The 26,989-nt window shown below is 35.8% G+C and overlaps 1 protein-coding gene across 1 annotated transcript in view; it reads left to right on the top strand.

Moving 5' to 3' along the window:
* The first annotated feature begins 2,252 nt into the window (after positions 1 to 2,252).
* PKNOX1 (PBX/knotted 1 homeobox 1) overlaps positions 2,253 to 26,989 on the top strand; it is a 93,159-nt gene continuing 68,422 nt past the window's right edge. The window contains exons 1-5 of the mRNA XM_044666886.1: positions 2,253 to 2,380; positions 8,877 to 9,048; positions 15,229 to 15,399; positions 18,246 to 18,345; positions 19,820 to 19,917. Of these exons, the coding sequence (XP_044522821.1) occupies positions 2,253 to 2,380; positions 8,877 to 9,048; positions 15,229 to 15,399; positions 18,246 to 18,345; positions 19,820 to 19,917 (669 nt within the window). The remainder of the gene's footprint in view (positions 2,381 to 8,876; positions 9,049 to 15,228; positions 15,400 to 18,245; positions 18,346 to 19,819; positions 19,918 to 26,989) is intronic.

The raw sequence follows: 26,989 nt of genomic DNA, 5'->3' as shown, positions 1-26,989 counted from the left end.
GCCTCTCTGGACATAGTGATGAATCAACTGGACCCATGATGTTATCATAGTAAAAATCAATGTTTCCATTCTCTTGTCCATCTTATTTTCTCATGATCTGTGTAGTTGTGAAGCTTTCTGTAAAATAAAACAATTTTTCATTGAAGAGTTGGAATGTGTTGATAAAGAAGATTATTGAGGGCTTATTAACAAGTTCTGTATTTTTGTTACTGTTAGTGGTTTAAATTAATCTTTCATATTGTTGTTGATAGCTTATAATTCATTAAAAAACTTTGTTCATGTCTTTTGACCACTTATCTCTTAAGCAGTATATATTTGTGTTAATTATCTATGTATTGTAGATAACATTGCTGGCTACCCACTCCAATACTGTTTGGACTTTTCTTCCATATACCCAAATGAACCTGCTCTCTCCAGTTGCTGATGATATTTTTTACTTTAAAAAAAAAATTATCAACCTAGGCATCAATAGAGTATTTTCATGCACATAACAGAACAGAGTGGATCCTATATGCTATTGTAAATCTGTTTAATTCCACTTGCTTCAAATACATATATTGATTATTTTTTCTAAATTATAAATTTGCTTCTGTTCTCTTCTGCTCATTAAAAACAAATTTTCAGTTATCCTTTTTTTTAGAATCATAGTTGCTTACCACTCCTCACCATAAACCCCTCCTTCCATTTAAAAAAGGTAAAGGGGAAAAAAACATAAAAAATAAGTATAGTTGAAGAAAATTAATTCATTTGGTAGCCATGTCCAGAAAATTTTTTCTCTTTTTTTATTTTGGGATCAGTTATGTCCTTGATAGGAGATGGGCATGTAGAGCTTGGTTTATTTGATACCTATTCAGTGTCTAAATTCTTCTTATGTATCCTAGTCATAATAAATAGCAGTTCCACCTCCTTCTTCCTCATAATGTATACATTTATCTCCTTTAGTACCCTTTAAAGATATTAAGGTTTTGAAGGGACTATTGTTTCTTCATCCCATCAGAATTTTAGCACTATATCATTCATCCCCTTCTACTTACTCAAATTTACTTATTTCAGACCAACCTCTGGAAAATATTTACTAACACTTAGGGGAGATACACACATATTCAAAAGATACATATATACATACACATATATGTATGTACATTTAAACATTTTTACAGACAAGCTTTGGAAATATGTTTTTATATAAAGAGAAAATATTCTGCTTATTCTAAAATCCTTAGTATTAAGACTGTGTCATAGGGGGAAAGTTTTATATTGCATTTTTAACTTCGTTAAATAGAATAAACAGCTTTGACTTATTAATTTGTTCTTTATTATTATGATATCATGAGTCATTAAATATTAGTCTCTAGAAAATTAGAAATGACTATTACCTAAATATAATGGAGAGGCACATGATGGATATAAACAGACTGCAATAATGAAAAAATAAGCTTTTGGTACTCCTTTGTTCTCAATAGGTACCCTTGTGATGTTGGGAAAAATTGATGATTTGGTCAACTCCTTGAAGTATGGAAGAACATAGACAAGTTTCCCATAGGAGGATAAGGCATGAATGGCTTGTAATTTGTACTATTGAAGGACACCTCAAAAAACCAATGCAATCATGAATCCCTTTAAGTATATAGTAATAGGATATAGTTGAAAGAATAGCTTTTTTGTGGTCTGATGCAGACCTTTGTTCACATGTTAAAATATGTTGTATTTTTCGGAGCCCTTAAGAAAAAAAAGGAATATATATCAATTTCATACAGTGATAGTTCTTTTTTTAAATTAAAAAACACCTGTCCTTAAAATTGATACTATAAATTGATTGCAAGGCAGAAGAATGACAAGGGCTAAGCAATTGGGGTCAAGTGACTTGCCCAGAGTCACACAATTAGGAAATGTTTGCAGCCAGATTTGAACCTAGGACTGCTTCCTGTCCCTACTATCCACTGAGCCACCTAACTGCCTCTTTTTTTTTTTTTAAATAAAAAGTCATTACCTTCTGTTTTGGAATTGATTATTAAGTATCTGTCCCAAGGCAAAAGAGTGGTAATTCTAGTTCTTAAACTGAATGCTAAAACTCTATGATTGTTATTTTATCTGTCAATAAGTCATATATTAAAAGGAGTTCATATGGTTTTTTGGGGTATAATTGCTGTGATATCAAAGTACTAATATTTTATTTTTTCTAGTGATTTGAAAGTTAAATACTTTTCATCAATTTCTCCTACGTAATATGGAATATTTTTCTCCTTTTACAGATGCAAGTAGTAACAGAATTTAAAACTGAACGAGAGCCAAACTGTTCTGACCCTGATGCAGAAGGAGTGAGTCCTGCTCCTGTGGAGTCCCAGACACCAATGGATGCAGATAAGCAGGCCATTTATAGGTAGCTGCTTCAACTAAAATACAATGTATTCTTTTTTTGTTTATTTTTTATTTTAATATGTTGGGGTGGGGTTAGAGGGAATACATGGAATATAAGATATTGGTCAGAATCTTGAAATTATAAAGCTTGCTATAAATGATAAAATTATCATCCAGGTGAAAATTTTGAGATTTAATATTTCTTACATCTGTTAATTTTGGAATACATTGTGATAAATTTCAAACTGATATATATATATATGATATTATCTTTAATTTAAGGTTAATTAAAATGTAATTACTATAATTCAACTTATAATATTAATTTTTAAAAAAGTTTTGCATATGGCTGCTTTGCTCTCACTGTTCCCTTCCAAACCTGTGCCCTGCTCTTCTTTGTCTCCATAAAACTTTTCTACAGTTAGGGGTTTTTTGGTTTGGTTATTTTCCTAGCTTCCCCCCCCCCCCCCTTTTTAAGCTATTACTTTGATCTTAAAGGTGGTTTCTGCTCTCAGGGTAGAGTGTCTTAAGTGTGAAGTCTTAAACTTCAGTTTTTTCTTGCTGTTACCCTTATCTCTAGACTGTGAGAGAATAGTCACACTAATGAACATATTGCTGGAGATATGAATTGGTCCAAAACATTCCGGAAAGAAATTCAGATCTATATTCAAAATGATACTATCCTGGATGTTCCCTTTGATTCAACAAATATCACTGCTAGGCTTATAGAGTTCAAAGTCCAAGGGAAGATACTCCTAGGTATAAAAAATGTTAATTACTTCACCAGGGAAAGGAGATTATGTTTTATAAATATAATGTAAGCCAGCAAAGTATAATGAGCAGTCTCAAAGCCAGAGAGGTGTGGGTTCAAGTTTCATAATTTCTCTGGTCCTGGCATCTCTCTTAAGACAAGTGGCAGAGACAGAAATGGAAATGAATCTGCATTGGTCAGAAACTGCATAGAAGCATTATTTGGAAATTCTCTAAACCAATGAAATCACAGATCCATCACCTATACTTATCCTAAAGAAGAAAATTATGGATTCAGAGATATCTGGGAGGACTTGTATGAAATAATTAAAATAATGATAGCAACAACAACAATAACAGTAATATTTAAGGGGCCTTCTGAGCATATCCACATGTTCTACATGGAGGCACTCCGCATCTCCTGTCTTGACTGAACACACTGGAAAAGCTTATGTCTTTAAAACTGGTCACACTGCATGGCAGAAATTATTCCACAAATACATTTTAAATGGAAGTGAGATTTTAATATTAAAGATCATATTGCTAAAAAATTAGAAGTCATGTGACTCTCATGGCTATGGGAGGGAGATATATTCTTAACCAAATAAGGAATAAAGATAATTACAAAAGATAAAATATATTACAAGTATCTTTTCCATGTCATAACTTTCTGTATTGTAGTTTCAATATATCACAGCTTGGCATAAGAATTAAATGGAAATTTTTGGGTAGTTTCTAAGCTGTAGATGACATGCACAGGCCTGCAAATGACAGAAAATGTTTAGAAACTCAGAAATGCATTGAATATATGTATACTATTTTATAATATCAATATATTTTCTTTTAATACTGTAAATATATACAATTTCATTTTTAAAGTTAAAATAAGTAAAAAGTTAAAGTTTATTAAAAGAATGGGAAAACCAGCAGATGACATTCAACATCTATTCATGTAGAGATATTTTTAAAAAATTAATAACTCATAAATGCATAAAATGTATCTATTGTTATATATAATATTACCTGTACAATATGTATTTTGCTGTTAACATAAATAATGAAGTTATATGGTTTTTTCCTTAAAATTAAATTTGTAGTTAAAGAACTGTGGTTCTATGCACTGATTTGAGGATGCATGTTTATGGCAATGTCTCATGTGACATCTCGCAGTGATCTCACAGTGATATTTGCATCCCAAGTTTCTCCTATCTTGTGTCATTTAAATACCACAAACTCTATTAAAATCATGTGTTCAAAGCATAGTGTTTCTAGTGGTTTGGAAAATGCTCCCAAGAAACAGAGGAAAGAGAGAAACTTGAAGGAAAAAGTAGAATACTTAGTATGCTTCATTTAAGCAAAACGGCTATTGCTATTGGCCATCATTACGACATTAATGAGTTGATCATAAGGCATATCAAGAAAAAAGAGAAGGACATCCGAGAAGCCTTTGTAGCCACATGAACAAGTGCAAAACATTTTCATAAACCACAAGATCTGCATCTCTCTCCCTTGAAAGTACAACATTCTTTTGGGTGCAGGATTATTATTAAAAAAAAAAACAAAACATTCTCATAGACTCTTTATATGATTTCCTAAAAGTGACCTTTTAGAGACTGAGTGCCCAGACTGCAACCCTCAGGTGAGGAGACACCCACACACACACACACACACACACACCCCTTTACCCCAGACAGGGGAGGGAAGAAGCACTCCCATTGGGCTGCTGGGCAGAGAGGTGGGTTTTGTGAGAAATGTCCTCAGGTACATGGAGACAAGGAAAGGAGCCACCCTTGCCAGCACTCCTGCCATAGGTTCTCCTCCAACATGGCCGTAAAGGAAAATGAAGGTGAAGGCTTAACCCTTACAGGTTTTAATGCCAGCAAAAGTCGGTTAAAAAAAATTTTTTTTTTAAGTTTAGTCTACACAATGTAAAAATAACAGGAAAAACAGATAGAAAATTTTGTGTTTTTAAAAATTTCTTTTTTATACTATTTTTACTTAACATTGGTTTACATATAGCCTATGACCAAATCCAAAACCTACATTTTACACTAAGATACTGTAAACATCCCATAAGAGAAAAAGAAAATCAGATTTTTCAGGTACAAAGGAAGGACCAAAAAATTTTACACAGGTTTTCCAAATTGTAGGAGATCCCCATGATGTGGAAAGGATACCAGTATTTTTATTACCTGTAACTGAAAAACTTCTGATTAGACAAATTAATGCATCTGAGAAAAGAAGGGATGTAGCTGAATGGCAAAAAACAATCTTTATATCAAATTTATCTGATTAGAGTTTCATATATAAGCTATATAAATGGTTAATAATTATATAATAGCCATTCTCCAATAGATAAATCATCAAACAATTCCCCAAACAAGAAATCAAAAGTATTCCCAACTACATGAAAGAATGCTCCATATCAGTATTAAGATGAGAAATGCAAACCCAAACTGTCAGGAGCCTGCCTGACAACAGTTATTGGTCTTCAAAGGTGGGTAAGAAGGATGATAAAGTGGGATCAGGAGGACCAGTGATGTGGAGGGCAATCAAAGGCAACTTTATTGAGAGAAGTCATAATTTTTATAGGGTGAGCAAAACAAGCTGGGGTTTCTACCCAAGCTTTCCACACACATGGTAATGGGCAATGTGTACATGGTAATAGGCAGTGGTTAACAGAGAGATCTTAAGTGATTATAGGGAAATCTGTCATACAATAGTGATTTATTGGGTATATGTTGTGCAAGGGTCTGAGAGATGGCCGGGGGGGGGGGGGAGGGGAGGGGGAGGGGAGAAGGAGGAAGGGAAGCTTCCATAGGTTACCTGGTACAACACAATGGTTTGCCTGGGTTTCTGGGGAGAGTGAACACAAACATAACCTAGATGTAGAAGGAGAGAATGGAGGGGGAATATGGCTGGGGACTTTCTGTTATATGAACCTGAAGGGGTCTTGGGTATATGCCCGCTACACAAAACTACCAAAAGGAGAAAGAGTGAAAGTAAGAAAATCAGAGAGTTAGATATTTATTCCAGCTGGGTCTGAACTAGGCAGGGCTTAAGAGGCTCCAGCAAAGGGGACCCAGAGGTAAATTAAACAAGGGTTTTAGCCAGGAGGCCTCCTCCAAGACAAGGGGCCTCTCCAGAGGCTAGTACCTCCAGAATAAGCCAGGGAAGGGAATCGACTTTTTTCACTCACCCATGTGGTAGTCCTAATAGAAAATAAAAAACAGTCCAAGGTCCTCAACTGGAGCTCCTCCAGGGTCAGGTTGAAGGTGAGAAGACCTGGTCACAGGAAGTTCTTGCCACTTTTGAAGACCATTCCTTTCATCACTTCCTGTGCCTTCCTCCCATTTTACATGGACCAATTATAGTCTATAAATTTTCTTAGGACTGCCCAGGGGGCAGTTAGTGAGTTCTGATTTGTTACCCACTTTTGCACACGTGGGTCACAGACCTCTCCCACTTAAGGAAAGTATACACTTCTGGTGATAAATCTAAAAATGGGCAGGGGAGAGTTAATACCATCTTCACAATATTTATAGCTAACATAATAGTTAAGAACTGAAAGTTAATTGGATGCCTATCAGTTGGGAGTGGCTGAATACAAATTGTAGCATATGAATGTACTGGATTAATATACAATGCTAGGAGAAATAATGTGTGTGATGAATACAAAAAAGTATGGAAAGGTCTATGGGAAGTGATACAAAAGGAAGTAAGCAGAGCCAAGAAAATTATATATGCAGAAACTACAACAATGTAAATGGAAAGAATAAAAAGAGAATGTAACAGAATTATAAAGATCAAGTTGAACTTTAATGAAGACATATGAGAAGACACCCCCAGCCAATCCCTTGATGTAAGTAGGGGGTCCACAGGTATTACACATTATACTTGTTTTCGGACTTCTGCAGTGTACTATCAGTTGTGCTGATTTTATTTCTTCTCCATAAAATACTATTTGTCAATATGGGATGGCTCTTGGGGAAAGACAGGAAAACAGATCACCATGGTGATGTAAGAAACCCAAAAAATCAATAAAAAAAATTTTTTTTAAAGTGGCCTTACTGGGCTAGTCCCTCTAGTTTCTTTGCTTTCCTGCTAGGTCTAAAGAGGGGAAAAAAAAATCACAGTTCATCCTTGGGGGAGGGTGGTATGGGAAGGAATGAAACAAACAGATAGGAGAAAAGATACTCTTAAAATCTAGAAACGCCAATATACCTAGGACATGAACCCAACGGAGGACTTTGGACTTGGAACTGGGACTGTATATCAGCCCAGCTGACCAAAACTGTGAACTTGATCCCCCTCCCACTCCTAGAGAATGGGTAGTATGGGGAGACAAGGATTATGTCTCTTTCATGTTGGGGGAATATGTTTATATTTGTAATGGGCCTTTGAAGTAAATATTCCTTTGTAAAATCTAACCTATTACTAGTTAAATGGAACTGGGGTAAAAGAGGTGCCCTATACTTGGGACAACACCGTTGGTAATGGCTAAAGATTTTTGCAGAGAAAATAGAAATCCCTAAACTCTTTAAAGGTTACCAAATGACCCTGGAGGAGGGGTTTCCCAGTAGTTTTTGTCAAATAGTGAGTTCTTCCCTAAAAACTTGGATCTTTGGGTTTATTGAATACTAAATTGCTATGGACATTAACTACCATGTATTGATTGTCTAATCTTAGCTACACTTATTTGTACTAAGGAAAGGCTTCTCTTGAGGGATGGGGAAGTGGACAGTTGTTGGGTAGCAAGAGGGACACAGACAAGATTTGGTTTTTATTTTTATTACATTTACCATATGCTTTACTTTTTTTTTTTTAAACCCTTAACTTCTGTGTATTGGCTCCTAGGTGGAAGAGTGGTAAGAGTGGGCAATGGGGGTCAAGTGACTTGCCCAGGGTCACACAGCTGGAAAGTGTCTGAAGCTGGATTTGAACCTAGGACCTCTCGTCTCTAGAGAGGCCTGACTCTCAATCCACTGAGCTACCCAGCTGCCCCCTACCATATGCTTTAAAAAAACTACATAAGCTTAGTTTCGTATACAATCCTCATTTTTGTTCTTTGCTTATTGAAATGTCCCTTTATATGTATATAATAATTTATACATATGATAAAACATTTTTTTAAAAAACTTATTGAAATACAAAGTTAAAATTTATGTAAAATGTTGTTAAAAAAACATCAACCGGGGGCAGCTGGGTAGCTCAGTGGATTGAGAGCCAGGCCTAGAGACAGGAGGTCCTAGGTTCAAATCCGGCCTCAGACACTTCCCAGCTGTGTGACTCTGGGCAAGTCACTTGACCCCCATTGCCTACCCTTACCAATCTTCCACCTATAAGTCAATACACAGACGTTAGGGGTTTAAAATTAAAAAAAAATACTAAAAAAAAAAAATCAACCTTTACCTTCTGTCTTAGAACTGATGCTGTTATGTTTGTTGCTGTTATATAAAATTGATGCTGCTGATAATGGCTAGGCAATGGCGGGGTTGAGTGATTTGCCCATGGTCGCACAGCTAAGGAGTATCTGGGGTCAGATTTAAACTCAGAACCTCACATCCCAACCCTCCTGGGCCTGACTCTCAATCCACTGAATCACCTAAGCTGCCTCCTTATAATATGGTATTTATAAGCACTCATAACTTGTACATCATAATTCTATAAAACAGTTTAACTTTTTAAAACTAATTGATTTCTGAGAGCAACCAAAAATAGTTGAAGTTTAAAATGTATGACAAATGTCTTTCTTTTCTTTTTTCCAGACATCCACTCTTTCCATTATTAGCACTGTTGTTTGAAAAATGTGAACAATCTACACAAGGCTCAGAGGGCACAACTTCTGCCAGTTTTGATGTAGATATTGAAAATTTTGTTAGGAAGCAAGAAAAGGAGGGAAAACCATTTTTTTGTGAAGATCCAGAAACTGATAATTTGGTAAGTAAAATTCACTAATATAGCAAATTAATACTTTTATATAGCAATTTAAGCAGCTTAGCTTTTTTCCCACCTTATCTTAAGGGTGAATCCATCAAATTAATAATATCTGTATTTTGTATGAAACTTGGTCTAAAACTGCCTATTTGATAGGATTTTCTTAATTGATTTAAGGTCAGATGTAAGGACATATAATATTGTTTCTTTGTACTTGAAAAATAAAAGTTATTAATTATGATTTCTGTTCAGATTACCATTAGTCAACTTTTTGGAGAAAAAAATCCATTTTTTCCTGAAGAAATGTTTATTTAATCATTGTTCTAATGATTTCCTATTTATTATATTAAAAATACTTGTCCCTGTTTGAATGGTGAGCAACTATATGCAAAATTCTGTTAGCTGGAATTTACCTAAAATCTTCCCGTTCTTTTCTCTGAACTGCCAAATTAATTGAAATTTAATTCTTAAGCTATTAATTTTTCTAACTATAAATTGTGATTATTTTACTTTAAGAATTTGTTGAGTTATGTGCCCTTCAAGTGAAATACGTTAAAATAGAAGAACTGTGGCATATTAAAAAGAATATCATGGAAAGCCATTGATTGCTCATGGGTAGGATGAGCTAACATAATAAAAATGACCATTCTACCCAAATTAATTTACCTATTTAAGCACCATACCTATCAAACTACCAAAAAACTTCTTTACTGAATTAGAAAAAACTATAACAAGTTTCATTTGGAATAACAAAAGATCAAGAATATCAAGGGAAATAATGAAAAAAAATGTGAAGGAAGGGGGCCTAGCAGTACCAGATATTAAACTATACTATAAAGCAGCAGTCATCAAAACAATTTGGTACTGGCTAAGAGACAGAAGGGAGGATCAGTGGAATAGACTTGGGGTAAATGACATCAGCAAGACACTGTATGATAAACCCAAAGAGCCCAACTTTTGGGAAATGAATTCACTATTTGACCAAAACTGCTGGGAAATTTGGAGAACAATATGGGAGAGATTAGGTTTAGATCAACATCTCACACCCTACACCAAGATAAATTCAGAATGGGTGAATGACTTGAATATAAAGAGGGAAACTATAAATAAGTTAAGTGAACACAGAATAGTATACTTGTCAGATCTGTGGGAAAGGAAAGACTTTAAAACCAAGCAAGAGTTAGAGAAAATTACAAAATGTAAATTAAATGGTTTTGATTATATTAAACTAAAAAGCTTTTGTACAAACAAAAACAATGTAGTCAAAATCAGAAGGGAAACAACAAATTGGGAAAAATCTTTATAACAAAAAACTCTGACAGGGGTCTAATTACTCAAATATACAAGGAGTTAAATCAACTGTATAAAAAAATCAAGCCATTCCCCAATTGATAAATGGGCAAGAGACATGAATAGGCAATTTTCAGGTAAAGAAATCAAAAGTATCAATAAGCACATGAGAAAGTGTTCCAAATCTCTAATAATTAGAGAAATGCAAATCAAAACAACTCTGAGGTATCACCTCACACCTAGCAGATTGGCTAAAATGAAAGAAGGGGAGAATAATGAATGTTGGAGGGGATGTGGCAAAATTGGGACATTAATGCATTGCTGGTGGAGTTGTGAACTGATCCAACCATTCTGGCTGGCAATTTGGAATCATGCTCAAAGGGCTATAAAAAAATGCCTGCCCTTTGATCCAGCCATACCATTGTTGGGTTTGTACCCCAAAGAGATCATAAATAAACAGACTTATATGAAAATATTTATAGCTGCGCTTTTTGTGGTGGCAAAGAACTGGAAAAGGAGGGTATGTCCTTCAATTGGGGAATGGCTGAACAATTGTGGTATATGCTGGTGATGAAATACTATTGTGCTAAAAGGAATAATAAACTGGAGGAATTCCATGTGAACTGGAAAGACCTCCAGGAAGTGATGCAGAGTGAAAGGAGCAGAGCCAGAAGAAAATTATACACAGAGACTGATACACTGTGGTAAAATCGAATGTAATGGACTTCTGTACCAGCAGCAATACAATGACCCAAGACAATTCTGAGGGATTTATGGTAAAGAAAGCTACCCACATTCAGAGGAAGAACTGCAGGAGAGGAAACATATAAGAAAAACAACTGCTTGAACGCATGGGTCAGGGTGGACATGATTGGGGATGTAGACTCGAAACTACCACACCAATGCAAATATCAACAATTTGGAAATAAGTCTTGATCAGGGACACATGACAAAACCAGTGGAAATGTGCATCGGCCATGGGTGGGGAGAGTGCAGGGGGTGAAGGGGAAAGTAGGAGCATGAATCATGTAACCATGTTAAAATGAATATTAATAAATGTTTAAATTAAAAAAAAACTAGAACCACAAAAAAAATATAAATAGGATTTTATATTTAATCCTAGAATCATTAAAAAGTCACTGGATTTAAAAAAAAAAAAAAAAGAATATCAGGGGACAGTTCAAATATGGCCTTGAGACACTTCCTAACTTTGTGGCCCCTGGCAAGTCACTTAACTCCAGTTGCCTACCTCTTGCCAGTCTTCTGTCTTGGAAACAACACTTAGAACTGATTCTAAGACAAAAAGTAAGGGTTTAAAAAAAAAGATTTTTATATTTGGAGTTGAGTGATGTCCAGGTTTTTTGACTTGTTGTGTGACCTTGGGAAAGCCACATAACCTCCTACTAGGTTCTGTTTCCTCATCTGTGAAATTTCTTGTCTTAACTCATCATGTTAAGTGGTTACTCTAAGGAAAAGCCTTTTGTAAATTGTGAAGTGCTGTAGAGATATATAATTACTTAAATATTAAGTTATTCTGTTTAATTCTGTAGAACTGTACTTGACCTTATTTTGAATATAAGTGATCTTGTCATTCATTCATTCCACATATAAATTTGGTTTTTACTCTATATTGAATTAGTTTGTGTACCATGTAGCAAGTAAGGAGGGCTAATTTGTTCCTATCCTCAAAGTTTACAGACTAATTATAATGGTATAGATACTAACAGTACAAGCTATATATGGTTAAGTACTCCAGAAGTGGTACAGATAGGCTGGTATAACCAGAGAATGCTTCACAATGGAGTAGAATTTGAGTTGGACCTTGAAAGTCAACATCTATGTAAATAGATGGGAACAAAAGGTATCAACACTGTAGATATCATAAGCAAAGATATAAAGATAGGACTGAGCAGGCAAAATCAGAGGATATATATAGACTTAACTTGGTTGGATTAAAATTTGGAATTTGTGTTTGAGATTAGTGAGGGATAAACTTGGAAATTTAGGACTTGTTAAAAAATGAATTTTTCGGTCAATATTGTTGGACATTTCCATGTGTCAGAGGAAAAAAATACAAATACTTCATTTTAGACACATCTACCACAATTTTAAAAAATTAATTTGAAATTAAATCTAAGCATGTCTAACTTAAAGAATATCTAAAGTGACATAGTTCTGCTTGCCTTTCCCCTCCCCCCACCATGATGTTGAACATTTCTCTACCACAAGACAATTCAAAACCTTCATAGGAATCTTGGGGTTATAGTATGTTAAAATCCAGTGCTGGATTAACCTTCTACTCCATCTAATAGAAAAATGGCTACTTAATCTTCTCCTGAAATTACTTAATTCACTGCAGTAAGTTGATCCTTTTATATCTTCCTAATTGAGATCCATTCACCTACTTGTTATAGTTACTTTTTCTACCTCTTCATCCCTCCTCAAGCCTCCCATGGCACCACTGACCTTCATCTTCTCAGCTATGAATTTTGCCTCATATTTCACTGAAAAAATGAAATCATTTCCCAAGAGTTCCCTCTTTTCTTGACCCCTGCCTCACATGAAGATGTGGCCCTTCTGCTTCTAAAGGCAAATTTTTTTCATGCATAGCTGATATCATTCCATCCCAGTGTCTCCACCAGATTGCCTCTTCTTTTCATCTTCTTAATCTTCAAATTCTCCCTATCTATAGATACTTCTCTGCTGCCTAGAAACAATTTCACGTCTTCCTCATCCCCACCCCCAAAAACCCTCTTATTTGAGCCATCTGCCCTGTTAGCTAACATCTCATATCTTTCCTCTCTTTCATGACTGAAGTCCTTGAGAAAGTCATTTACAATTAGTGCCTTTATTTCCCATTCTTTCACTCTTCTTAAATCTCTGTGGCCTGACTTATAGCCTCATCATTCAGCTGAAACTCCTCTCTTAGCCTTCCTTCTTCTTGACCACTCTAAAGCCGTTGATACTAAAGATCACTGTCTTGAGTGGAACTAAACTTGAGAAAGCTGACTAAAATTGGTGCATCTACTTGTACACACCATATGCTTTATTAAAAACTTGTTGATTGATTGAATTTACCTCTTTCCTGGAATGTTCTTCCTCCTTACTTCCACTTCCTGTCTTCTTTCAAGACTCAATTTAAATTCCATCTTTGCAAGATGCTTTTTCTGGACCTTCTCAATCAATACTAGTACCTTCCCTCTGAGATCTCCCTATTTATATTGTATATATGTCATATATACATAATTGTTTGCGTGTTGTCTCCTCCATTATTAGAGGAGCTCCTTGAAGACAAATACAATGCTTTACTAAAAGCCATAGCAGGAGAAAGATGCTCAGTTGGAGTGTGCATTGCAGACACCCCAAGTTGATTCAGCCAAGCAAAGCTCCATTTCCTGAGTTGACCGTGGTGGTCTACTAGCTGAGCATCAGAGTATGCCAAATTTGCTCTTGGACAGGTAGGAAATGATGTCAGGATCCTAAGCCTTTAGTTCCATGTGCCAATCAAGTCTGGAAGATGATTTCAGTACTTTTTAGGGGAAAAACTAATCTAATTTGTATGGTGGACAGAAGTTAGAGTGATGTTTCCATCAGAGCAAGGCTACCTCTCCTGGTGTCTCCAATGTCTGAAAGATCTAGAAAAGTGTCCAGTTTTAGAATTTCCAAAGTTAGGGCCCAGGAGATTAGCATTTCAACAAAAGATATAAATGAGGCTCATATTTATTACCCTTTTGGATTTCTGGTGATTGGTACTGTGACAACCTTTTGAGTATACCCAAAGGGCCTGGATTGCCCAAAGTTCACCAGCTTGATGGGAATTGAGGTCTCTGTGAGACTTGCAGAAGACTATATATGTTGGAGTAAAATCAAGTACTCCAGATTCTCTTTTCATTTGTATTAGTCCTGATACTATTTCCCTCCATTTTTTATGGCTATTTGGAAGGTGACTATATTCTTGACTTTTTACCCAGGAGAATACACTAGCAATCCTTTCTGTCAACTTGTATTTTCCATTATACTCTATCCTCTCCTACCACATTTTCATAAATAATTGAGTGATGATTATTATCCTCTCCATATAATAATAATTAATTCTGTTTTTCTTATAACAACAACAATAATAGTTTAAATTTATAGAACATTTTAAGGTTTATAAATCACTGTCCATACAATCTCTTTTTTGAGACTCTAGAATTATGCCTCTTGTTTTATTCTTTGTATTTTTATCCCTAGCACCTAGCCAGCAGTTGCTGTTCAGTTGTTTCAGTCATGGGATTTTCTTGGCAAAGATACTGGATTGGTTTGCCATTTCTTTGTCCAATTCATTTTACATATGAGGAAACTAAGGCAAAAAAGGTTAAGTGACTTGCCTAGCATCAAACAGGTTAAATGTCTGAGGCCAGATTTGAACTTAGGAAGAGGAGTCTTTCTGACTCCAGGCCCAGCACACTATCAACTGTGTCACCTAGGTGCCCCATTGCCAACAGTAGGGGTTTAATAATGTTTGTTAATTGATTAATCCTGACAATAAAGTAGTGTACAGTAGAGTAGAAGTCTTATTATTTTTGTTCTACTGATGAGGAAACGGGAGTAGAATTGTTGTGACTTCCTATAGTCAAACTTCTTGTAGCCTCAAGGCCAAGGTTCAAACCCAGGTTTTCTGACTCTGTTTAAGGATTGTTCTTATTAGGATAAGAGTATAGAAAAGTGGAAATAATGGACTGCATTTTAATCACCCACTTGTTATTTATTATCAGTCTGACCTTAGGTAAGTCCTTTAACATCTCTGGTGTTTCTCATTTGCAAAGTGAAGGGATTGAACCTCTAAGGCCTTTACAGTTTCATTATCCTCTGACTTCGATTTCTGAATTTTTTTTTTTTTTTTGCTTGTAGATGGTAAAAGCAATACAGGTTCTACGTATACATCTACTTGAGCTTGAAAAGGTTAATGAACTCTGCAAAGATTTCTGCAGTCGCTATATTGCTTGTCTGAAAACTAAAATGAACAGTGAAACTCTGTTGAGTGGAGAACCAGGAAGTCCTTATTCCCCTGTACAGCCCCAGGTACAGTTAAAGCTAATTTTTATGGGATTTCACATTAACTTGTACCAGTTGCAATATGGGAAGAATCCTTATGATTTATTTACTTGTGATATTGTTCTATTTCTAAATTCACATTATCTTTGGAAGAATAAAGTCGATTGATTCCCTGATATGCAGCTTTTGGTTATAAAGATGTGTCTTACAGCAGTGATAGCTTGTTGGAATATTTTTGATACCAAAATAGCATGAATGTTTTTATGATATTAAGGACAAGGAAACAACTTAGACAAAGACCACTTTAGACTGTGAGCCAATCATTATTTTTATAGAAAGGTAGCCTGGAAGAAACAGGACATTTGAGATCATTCAAGTTATACATTTTACACTTAAGACAAAAGACAAGAAATTCAACTAATAATTAAAATTTAAACATAAAAAACAGACTCCAGACAATCTTAATGCTGGTAGAAATTCAGGTTCATGTCCCAAACAATTGATAACAATAGTTAGTTATAATAATGTCCTTGAATCATCTAAGAAAGGATTAGTTATTAGTGTGTATGTGCTTAATAAGTGGACTTTTCTGTCATAAGGGATTGGGAAAAAGAGTTGGAATTTTGAAGGGTTAAACTTTACATTATTCAGAATACTTTGTTACTCAAATATACCAGATAGGGTTTTACCATGATTTGTGATAAGATTTTGTATCTACTGAGAATTCTCGGTTTAAAAGTAGATTTTTTTTTTCAGAGAATGCCAGTTTACTTGCTATTTTCTGTAGCTGCTAGATTCCTCATTTTAGACATAAGTAAACTCAGCAGTGTCATTCTGGTTATAAAGATGTAGGACTCTCCACATACTCTAGAGTGGCCATAGAATGCCTTTGAAATATCCAGACACAGTGTCTTTCAAATAAGGAGTCCTTGCCAGGGCTGATGCTAGAAGGATAATTCTTGGGCTTCTTTGGGCATTCTGAGCCATTTTAGAGAGCTTCTTGTGTACTTAATTCAACTGAGCAGTCCAGAATTGCTTGAGAATCTCATAAACTTTTCTGTCATTGTAGACCATAAATCTCCAGGTTAGAAATAGATTCTCTTGGCTCTTCAGGGCTTCTCTGGTCCAAATCTGCATCCCAAGGAGAAACCTAGGGACTTTCAAGGATCCTACATAGCATGACATTACTACTGAGATTCTAGGACTCATATGTCTTTATGTCGGGATTCCCAGAGGACATAATAATAGCAAGAAAAATATCATTAAAATTTTAACTAATACTTAAGCTAATCTTAAGCTTAAGCTACTTCTAATACTTGAAAGTTGGCTTTATCAGAAGATAAATTTTTTCAGTTCTTTTTATTATGTGACTTTGGACCACAAAAAGTTCTCAAGTCTGGAAAATGGTGGCAGTGGCCACCATCAATTAAGTGGTTTATTTATAAGACATATGCTGCCATAATTAAAAGAAAAATCTTAATGATTCAGAATCAGACATTTAACTCATTGATGAGATTTGTGTTAAAAGTTAAATTTAATAGTCATTTAAGTTTTCATTTCCATTTAAAAATTTCAATTTGCTAGACAAACATCTATGACAGTTTTTACTATAACTTTTTGACAGTGCTCCATGTCTTTTTTTTAGTTCATGAACGTTCCTGTGATTTTGGCTCCCTGTCAAAAAATATACTCTAATATGCTATTAGCCTATAACCAGTATTAATATGATCTCTTTGAATATGGTATATTGAACATCTTCTGGCTGGTGTATAGGACTAATCATGCTTCTATCTTTCATGTGACAAAGAATATTTTCTCTTCTTGTAATGGGTTGGCCTTTGGTTTTTCTATTTAGTATTTAAAGTTCTTTGTATTGGTGATATTTCAAGGATGTAAGGTGTAGTAATGCTGCAAATAATTTTTAAAACAGGCAAAAAGGAATTTTTTTACAATGCTGGATTCAGAGGCAGCTAAGTAGCTCTGTGGATAGAGAGCCAGGCCTAGGGATGGGAAGTCCTGGGTTCAAATTTGGATTCAGACACTTCTTGGGGTTGGATGATCCTGGGCAAGTCACTTAGCCCCAATTGCCTAGCCTTTAGTGCTCTTCTGCCTTGGAACCAATACTTAGTATTGATCCTAAGATAAAAGGTAAGGGTTTTTTAAAAAATAAAGGAGTGCTGGCCTCTTAAAAGTTCGTACCTTTGGAGGCCCATACATTTACTACTATAGTTGGTAAAGATGCTCAGAACATTTTTAGAACCCTTTTTGGAATTGCTTCACTGTGGGATTGCTTTTCATTTTAGAATATTCTCAGTAGTAGAGTATTAGCAAATCTTTTTCTATTGAAGATGGATTTGATTTTCAGAAATATCTCCAGTCTTTGGATGGAGGATATTGAAGATAATGGAGGCAGGGATGGATCCCTAGAGCAACTGAATTTTTTTGTCTAGTTACCAAAATGTGAATGATGGCTATATCAAAAAAGGAGTTTACATATTTTTATATATGTACATATATACACATATTTAACAATCTCATTGCTTTTTAAACTCATGTGAAAGTAGGTCAGGCTATTTTCAGATTAATAATTATCATTCAGTTTTGTAAAATAAGTGCTTTTGTTAAGGAAAATAAGTAAACACACTGAAGCCAATATAGTATTAGCTACTATATTTCATGATCAGTAAATTCTGAATCTGAATTGGTATAATAGTATTTGTTATTTGATTTATAATTTTTATTAACAAATTTTTTACCTGTTTGTTTTAATATGTGTCTCTTTCCATTGTTAATGAAATGAATATGTTGCTTTTCCTATCACTGAATCTTCTTTTTCTTAAATAATAATTCAGTTTTTACCTCATAACTTTTAGCAAATTCAAAGTGCCATCACAGGCACACTCAGTCCCCAAGGGATAGTGGTGCCAGCATCAGCATTGCAACAGGGAAATGTAACTATGGCAACAGTGGCAGGTATGACACTAAAAAAAGTTAATGGATTTTATTTTTATTTGATTGGGTGTTTTTATTTTAATGAAACTAAGAAATACATGATTTTTTTCAATAATAGCTTTCATTTGTTAGTTCCAGATGCAACATAACTAAAATGAATGCTCTATTCTTGTACTAGTTGTCTGTCAAACATACTTTATACAAAATTTTTTTCAACTAATCATAACCTAAAAAGTCTTAAGGTTCTTGTAATTGTTTTAAAAAATCATATAGCAACTATCCACTTTTTTCAAATAATTTAGTTTCTCAAGAGACTCAAGTATAGCAAGCTGACTCCAGTGTCAGAGAGATCTGAGTTCAAGTCTCCCCTTTTATTTACTGGTTTTGTGACTTTGGGAAAGTAATTTAATCTTTCATTGCCACCAAACAACTCAGTTTCATATCTTTATTGATTGAGAGGAGCTACTCCTATTAATGAAATAACAAGTCTAGTCTAAAGTAAAAAGCAGCTTCTATCTGTATTATTGATATCATCTGGAATTCAAATATGAAATGAATTGCTGCCACTTCACAGAAAGTATAATTAAATTGAAATGTGTGGTTCTAATATTGAGACTACTATGAATGTTTTAATAGTACAGCAAAAATAGATATAGAAGGCCAAATTATTATAGGTTTCAAGTATTTGAAGTATCAGTTACGACAAACTTAATGTTCCTTCATCCTGGGTTATGGTAACCATACTTTTTACTTTTCTGTTCAGTTAGGTTAACTGCTATTTTGAGACTCTTTATGCTTGTTGCACTTATTCTCATAGATAATAAAAATAAGATAGGTAGAGAAAGAAATTGGAAAAAAAGGAAAATTTTGGGAAAAGAGTAATCAAGATCAGATAGGGAAAAATTCACTTAGAGCTCCTCTAATCATTGGCAATGCAGGCATCTTCATTTCCTCAGCTATTTGGAGTTGGAGTCAATGGAAAGAGTCCTGTTTTCAGATTTAGATTTGGTTCCAGTCCTAGCCTGGTGTCTTACTGAGGCTGTGTAGTCTTAGGTGACTCACTTCAGCTTCTAAAAACCTTATAAGAAGGGAGTATTTCCCATAGAGGTCTCATGTTCAGGGTTTTATTTTTAAAGTTACCTGAGACACAAAACTTACCTCCAACCCCCTCTCTTCCCATTTGTAATGATTGAATATTTAAAATATTTTGAATTTTCAAGGGATTTCAGAACAAATGGTAAAAAAGACTATCTTATAGAGTTTCAGTGGAAAAAGTTATAAGATCAGCATTTAACCTAATACTTATAGTAGGTACTTAATATATATTTGAATTACTTAATTTCAATTTTTCAGTTGTCCTTTACCTAGCAACTTGTATTGATAGTAGTGTTGATCAGTATTTTTTTAAAAGCTACTTTGTGTTAGAAGTAGGTGTTTGGACAGTAGCAAAGCAAATCTTGTCAAGGTACAAACTTAACTTTTCTTCCTTTTTAAGGTGGCACAGTATATCAGCCTGTTACAGTGGTCACTCCACAAGGTCAAGTTGTGACACAGGCATTGTCACCTGGAACCATTAGGATCCAAAATTCACAGGTGTGTTTAATTCTCTTGGAAGGATGTGAAGGTTGGTTTGGTTTTGGCTGATATGAGTTGGGGTATCCAGGGATTTAAGGAATTCTCCAAGGATTATTAATATTTAGAAATCAGACTGACTTTCACATAAGTAATCTCTGTTGTAAATTTCAATAGAAAAATCTTGCTGATGAGATATATTACTTCATGCAGCCTGGTAATTTAGTGGACAGCTTCAGAGCAAATGCCTAGTATAAATGAGAGCACTGAACAAAAGTAAATGTCTTTACTTTTGATGATCACTTTCTTTTAAACATTGATGATGAAAATCTACTTTACAAAGAAATATTAATATTGAATAGTTTTTAGTTTTGATAATGATTAAATCAGAAATAAAGATTGTAGTTTTTAGTTCATTGTATCAGAATCACTTCTTTTTTATTTATGTAAGAGTGGAAAATTGCATAATGTATGGAGAGCTAGCCTTGGTGTCAAGAAGCCCTTGGTTCAAATCTTGCCTTAGACTAAAATTGGCTTTGTAATCTTGGGAAAGTCATTTAATGTCTCAGTGCTCCAGCATACTCTCAAAGACTGTAATTTGCAGAGAAAGTGCCAGTCCACACTGGACAGAAAAAGTTCATCATGAGATGTTATCTATACTGATGAAATTACAGGTCCAGTCTCTCTCCAAAATGTTTTATATAAGATATGCCTGTAAACACAGAGTAATTGCTCTTATTATAAATTCCAGACTTTATGAAGGTTTATGTTTTACCACACATAAAATTCTCAGTTTGGATGAGAATCTAGTTTTAAGATAGTAGAAAAGAACTCATAATAGAAAAGAGAAAAATGAGGTAGAAATGATATTCCAAGAGTAGTTTTTACTATAGGCTTATATGCTACATTGTTTACAAGGAAGATTATAGTTGTCATTTGCAGGAATTTCATTAAAGTAAAGCATATTCTCATTTTATTGAGTGAAAACTTAAAATCAGATATCTCATATAGTAACAGTCATATATAGATGATCATTCTATTTAGCTAACATCAATAGAGAAGGTATTCCACAAGGTTCATTTTTCAGATGATTGAATCTTTCTTTATAAATTTTAACCATCACATGTTTTTCTGCCTTTTAAAATAGTGTACATTTAACTTTTTTTTTGGGGGGGGGATGCCTTACAACTAAGCTGCTTAATTCTCTATAGTCAGGGTCTGTTATGCCTCTGTCCACTCTCAAAGCTTTCTTAGCTTTCAGGGAAAAGGTAAAGGTGAAGTTGAGAGAAATATCTTGCATTTTCTCTGGAAGTATAGTGCTTGCACTTGGTGCTTTTTATGTTTGCCCTTCAGCTTCCAGCAAAGAAGGGCTAGAGATGAAAACATTGCCCTGTAGTTATGATTAGGGTAAGCTGTAATATACCCTCACCATCTTTCCTTTTGCCCCAGTGGCTGTAATTAAGGAGGTGAAGGGCTAGAGAGACATTCCATTTAGTGAGCTGGTAGTAATGGAGGTTTAAAACAGCCATGTAAGAAACCCATTCCATTTGGCAAAAGTCATGGTCAAGAACTTGAACTGATCATAGAAAAGTCCATTCCTATTCGTTTAATAAAGCCTTTTGTCTAGGGATGATAGGGCAAATGAAAAGATTAGGTGATTTTATGTTATTTGTTCCAATCTTGCATAGGATTGCATAGAAGGCAAAGTATATATGTGCTTAGTCTGCATAGCTATGGTGTGGTGATGCTATACCTTGAGAAAGTGTCCATGGAAGAAAAATGAAAACTATTCAGGAATGGGGTAGTATAGTAAACTTGCCAGTCCTAGACTATGTGAGTCCCTTAGGTAAGTGTACATGGAAGAAAAATGCCTCTCCTGTGGGAGCAAGACTACTGGCAGAAACTTTGTTGCTGAAGCCTCCAGCTTTAGTACTTAAGTGGGTGTCAGCATTTGCTGCCTCCAAACCTCCAAATGCTCTTTTAGGTGAATAGAATGATGTCCTGGAAAACCTCTCTTTTGTCATTGCCTTCTCTTGTTTGGTGGATCTCTGTTTTAGCCATAGAGGAAGGGCTCAAGTAGACAAGGAATCACCTAATCTCTTTGTCTTGTGATGAAGCCCCCAGCCATAGCAAGCCACTGGGCAAAACCAGGATTTAGAAAGCTGTCAGCTGAAGGCTTCAGCGACAAAGTTTCTGCCAGTAGTCTTGCTCCCACAGGAGAAGCCCCCACAATAGGCTAAACCATTCATGTGGCCTGTAGCAAGACCCCAATTCTTTTTGTAAGTGATTATGTAATTAATAACTTGCTCTCCCTATTTCCAAATAGGATAGTCTCACTGGCTATTTGGTGGGCTAGAGAGTCTTCCCAGTAAGAGTAGTTACTTTTTAGGGACTCACTAGAAGAGTTGAGTATGGTGGAGAACCAGTGGAACAAATCTCCCTGGGAAGGTCTGAAGTTTCCAAATTTTCATGAGGAGGTATCTAGGTTGCTAGAGCTGGTGGGAGTAAGGGAAAAGACTTGAATGAATCATTTCTCAGGAACATTTTATCAATTAGCAACTATTTTGTGGAGAGTGTTGATACTTGTGGGCCTGGTTTTGTCACATTCTGATATAATGGTTGTATTTGACAGTGGAGCCTAACTGGGTTCTGCCAATCCTATTAGAGTCAGTGTCCTACATAATTTTTTTGGTTTGGGAAATTCTGTGTATAACTAAAGAAAATGTCCACAGTTCAGGCATTTCCTGGCTACCAATACCCAATAACATTAAAGAGGTGCTTCTCAAAGGTAGGCAGCCCCAGGAAAGCAGAGGCTCTAGAAACCCAAGGGTTATCTGTTTGAGCTTCTACAGTGATCTACAACAGGCTCCATTTTTATTGTAAGTTGAGGCAATACTCTTTTGGGTTATGGGGTCTTTTTGATAATAGACACTCAAGAGAAGGACTTGCTGAACAGTTTTAGGACCCCAAATGAAGGCGACAGGTTTTCTGGTGATCTTATAAATGAGGGAGAGTGCACTCAAATGAAGAAACATGGGTTTTCCAAAACTTAAAAACCTTAAATCTCCTTTTTGGATGCCAAGGCAGCCAAGACCTGCAATTTACCCTAAATGGAAGTCAACATGGATTAGGTATGCCCTTTTGTGGTGGCCCCTCAGTTTTCCAAGGCTTGATTTTCTATATACAATTACAGAGATGAGAAATTACTTTACAAATGGCAATGGCAGTAGTTGCAGAGGAATTTTCACCTAGGGTGTCATCAATGATGATCAATCAATTATGGAAGGAAGCCAGAGTAGGAGGGGCATGCTCTCTAAACTGCACTGGACAATGTGGGGAAAATTGAGGTACTCCTGGGAGAGTACTGTAAAAGTATATGGGGGGAAAAGTATATGGGATGGGATTTATGCAAGGGGGATGGGACAGAAGGAGCCAGAAGAAGGCAGTTGGTGACAATTGGTGACAGTTGAGACCAGAGAGGATTCTGGGTATTTCTCTGGAGAAGAGAGGAGGAGAGGTCTTCGGGCAAGGACTGTGAGGAGAAAGGAGGAGGACATCCCAGCTTGGATCCAGTCCTGAGGGCTTCCTGAGGATCTTTCTTTGGAAATTGAAACCCTGATTCCCTAGTCAAAGCTATTTATTGCATCTCAACCATCAAGACTTTAATCATCGTGTCAGCTAAGTTTTTGGACTCCATTTGGGGAGCAATCTCTTAGTCTCCTTCACCCATTACCCAACCTTGCTGAGAGACCCTTTCCCAGTCTAACTTACAATTATAGAAAAGGATAGAAATAGGAAATAGAAATAGAAACAGAAGGAGAAGGGGCAAGGGGAGATGTGTAGGAGTGGGAACCCCAAAGGTTCCTACCTGAGTGTTGGACCCCATAGGAATAGAGAAGAGGGCACCCCAAAATCTCTCTGCCCTTCACCCCTTTCCCCAACCCACAACTACTGAGGTGCAGCACGACCATCCAGGTCACCCAGTTTCGGGGTGACACCGCCTTAAAGTCTTCCAGTGTATATTCAGCCCCAAGGGAGTGCTGAGAGACTCACCACATAGACACACACACTCTCACTCTCTCTCTCTCTCTCACTTCCCCTCCCTTCCCCTCTTCCTCTCTCCCCTACCCCCCACCCCTTCTATCAAACATTAGTTACAGGCTTCCCTTTATTATAATAATTTTGGCAGAGCCAGCTTAGGTAAAGTACCTAAATAATTCTGAGAAAAAAAAAAACCCTCTTTTTGAACCAGATGGCAGCCATTTTTCTCCTATCTACAGCATAGCAAAGGGGACAAATTTAGCAAGCCAAGAAAATTTAAAGGCACAGTACCATAGAAATTTTACATTCATACTAGTACAATGGATCCATCAATGAGGAAAACAATTTGTACCATGATGGGAATCCTTACATTACTATACAACTTTTCAACTATGATTTATAATTTCTGGATGGTAGTGATCCCAGGGTATATGATGGGAATCGTAGAAATATATGATTCCTGCCAATGGTTGAAGCTAGAAATAAGTCAGGTCTTTCCTTTCATACCAACCACAATTGCAGTAATTATCTCATTCCTCCACTTCTATTGGTCCTTAAAGAATTTAGTGCACAAATTGCCAGGATACAAGGATGATAGCATTGTATTGATAATGACATTAAGAAAGGAAATAGCAAAGTTACTTGAAGAGAATGCTCAATTGAAAGGGGAAAAAGGGATCACAGCATGGGACAAAATAGAAATAGCAGTACAAACAATTGAGGCACATACAGATACAGTAAAGAAAATAGAAGAAGGGGCAATAACACCAGCAATACCAGTATTTCCAATTATCGATCACAGGATTTTGCAGCCAGATGCTGGATTTCTCCATTTAAAAAGACATAAGCCATTCACTGCTGCAGATCTCAACACCCTAAAACAATGAATGCCTGCCTTTTTTTTAAATCCCTTCAAGGGAGGGCAGCTGGGTGGCTCAGTGGATTGAGAGCCAGGCCTAGAGATGGGAGGTCCTAGGTTCAAAATCCGGCCTCAGATACTTCCTAGCTATGTGACCCTGGGCAAGTCACTTAACCCCCATTGCCTAGTCCTTACCACTCTTCTGCCTTGGAGCCAATACACAGTATTGACTCCAAGATGGAAGGTAAGGGTTAAAAAAAAATCCCCTCAAGGCCATAAAAGAATTTAAGAGAGCATTAAGACTTTTTGATCCCACATTTTTGGACATCGAAATTCTTCTTTCTGATTATTTACACCAGCAGAGAAAGCACAATTTATTGAGGAGACCCATAGAAATACAAACTTAACATCTTGGCTATAGTATCATGAAGATCTAGAATTAAACAGTCATCAAAACCTAGTATACTTAAAAAGAGCTAGGGAAGATCTTGTAGAAGCTATGAAATCCTTTGCTAAGCTCCCGATTCTTGGGGGAAATTAGAAAAGTTAAGGCAAGAGATAAATGAGCACTCCTCAACATATTTAGATAGGCTTATGGAAGCTGGGGAAACGATTTTAGGGTTCCAGGACTTAAATGACCCCAACTTGCAGCACAGAAGGCAGTTTAGTAAGGGCAATTCCCTACCAATTAGGACATACTTTAATTTGCATTGTCTGGGATGGGAATCATTAAGTTTGGAAGACCTACATAAAACTGCTGTATACGTTCACTCGGGAAATCAGGAATCCAAAGAATCCATTAGAGAAAAAGATGATATCATAAAAGATTTAAAGGAGCAATTAAAAGAGGCTAAATCTGCCATCAAACAAAAAGAAATAGAGGAAATCAAAAACCTGGCAGCCCTATACACATATGCAACCCAGACAAACTAGCAATAACTTTAATAATAATATAAGGTGTTTTCTTTTTTTTTTTTTTTAACCCTTAACTTCTGTGTATTGGCTCAGAGGTGGAAGAGTGGTAAGGGTGGGCAATGGGGGTCAAGTGACTTGCCCAGGGTCACACAGCTGGGAAGTGTCTGAGGCCGGATTTGAACCTAGGACCTCATGTCTCTAGGCCTGACTCTTAATCCACTGAGCTACCCAGCTACCCCCCTAAGGTGTTTTCTTTGTGGGAAAATAGGGCATATAGTGAAATTTTGTCACCTCAAAGCCCAACTTAGCAGCAACAACAACAACAAAAGAAGTAATTACAATAATACACACACAAATTCTATATACAACACTCACAAGAGGGAAAACTAATGTGATCACAATTGTGTTTCATCTAGTCAGCATGCACCCGACCTGCAGACTATGCAAAAACATATAGTACAGGGTGAAAAACCACGTTATTTCCAGGTACTAACGGGAAAACATGATACCTTATGATGCCAGGAAACAGCCCAGGAACATAAGGGAAAGCCCAAGTGGTGTGGCAATGGGAAAAGACATAAAAATCATGATATAAATGATTTGGGCATGGAAATACACTGTGGAAATGGAAAAGCAAAGATTAAATCTAGGGATCAAATAGAAGAAGAGAATCAAATAATCAGGGATGTAATAGAAAACAAAAACAGAATTTATGAGATAAAAGACAGTGATTCAAAGGGAAAGGAGAAAAATACAAATGCAATTGCATCAGACTTTAACCCAAACATAATGACTATAGCACTAACAAATGATAGGGAAATTGCAACATGCGAAGTACCAGTAACAACAGATTTAAACTTAAAATTCTCAACACTTAATGACAAGAATGTTCCAGATATACAAGATTATAGCATAAAGATAGAACATACAGAAAAAGATCAACTAATGGCAAATCCAAATGCAGTAGTTCAAGAGATAAGCTTAATTGGGTGTTCTGAGCAATTTCACACACAGACAGGCAATGATATGAAAGAAACTCTAAAGCAACTTACAATAAAGACCATTGGGAAGGAAAGAGCATTATCCTTAAGCACTGACACAAGCAAACCTCCAAAAGAGATGGCACATGAAAAGATTAGCAAAGAATTGCATTGACATACTAGGATATTCAAACTTAAACCCAACAGTAAAAGACTTTAAGCCAAAAAAATCTCTGAGAAAAACCTTGATTCAAAAACTTCCAAACTTACAAGCTTGTGTTACTTCATGAATGCCTCC

Source organism: Gracilinanus agilis, chromosome 3 (genome assembly GCF_016433145.1).
Source record: "Gracilinanus agilis isolate LMUSP501 chromosome 3, AgileGrace, whole genome shotgun sequence".
In the NCBI taxonomy this organism is placed as follows: domain Eukaryota; kingdom Metazoa; phylum Chordata; class Mammalia; order Didelphimorphia; family Didelphidae; genus Gracilinanus; species Gracilinanus agilis.
Note: the sequence above shows the minus strand (reverse complement) of the source record. Positions and strands in the feature narration are given on the sequence as shown.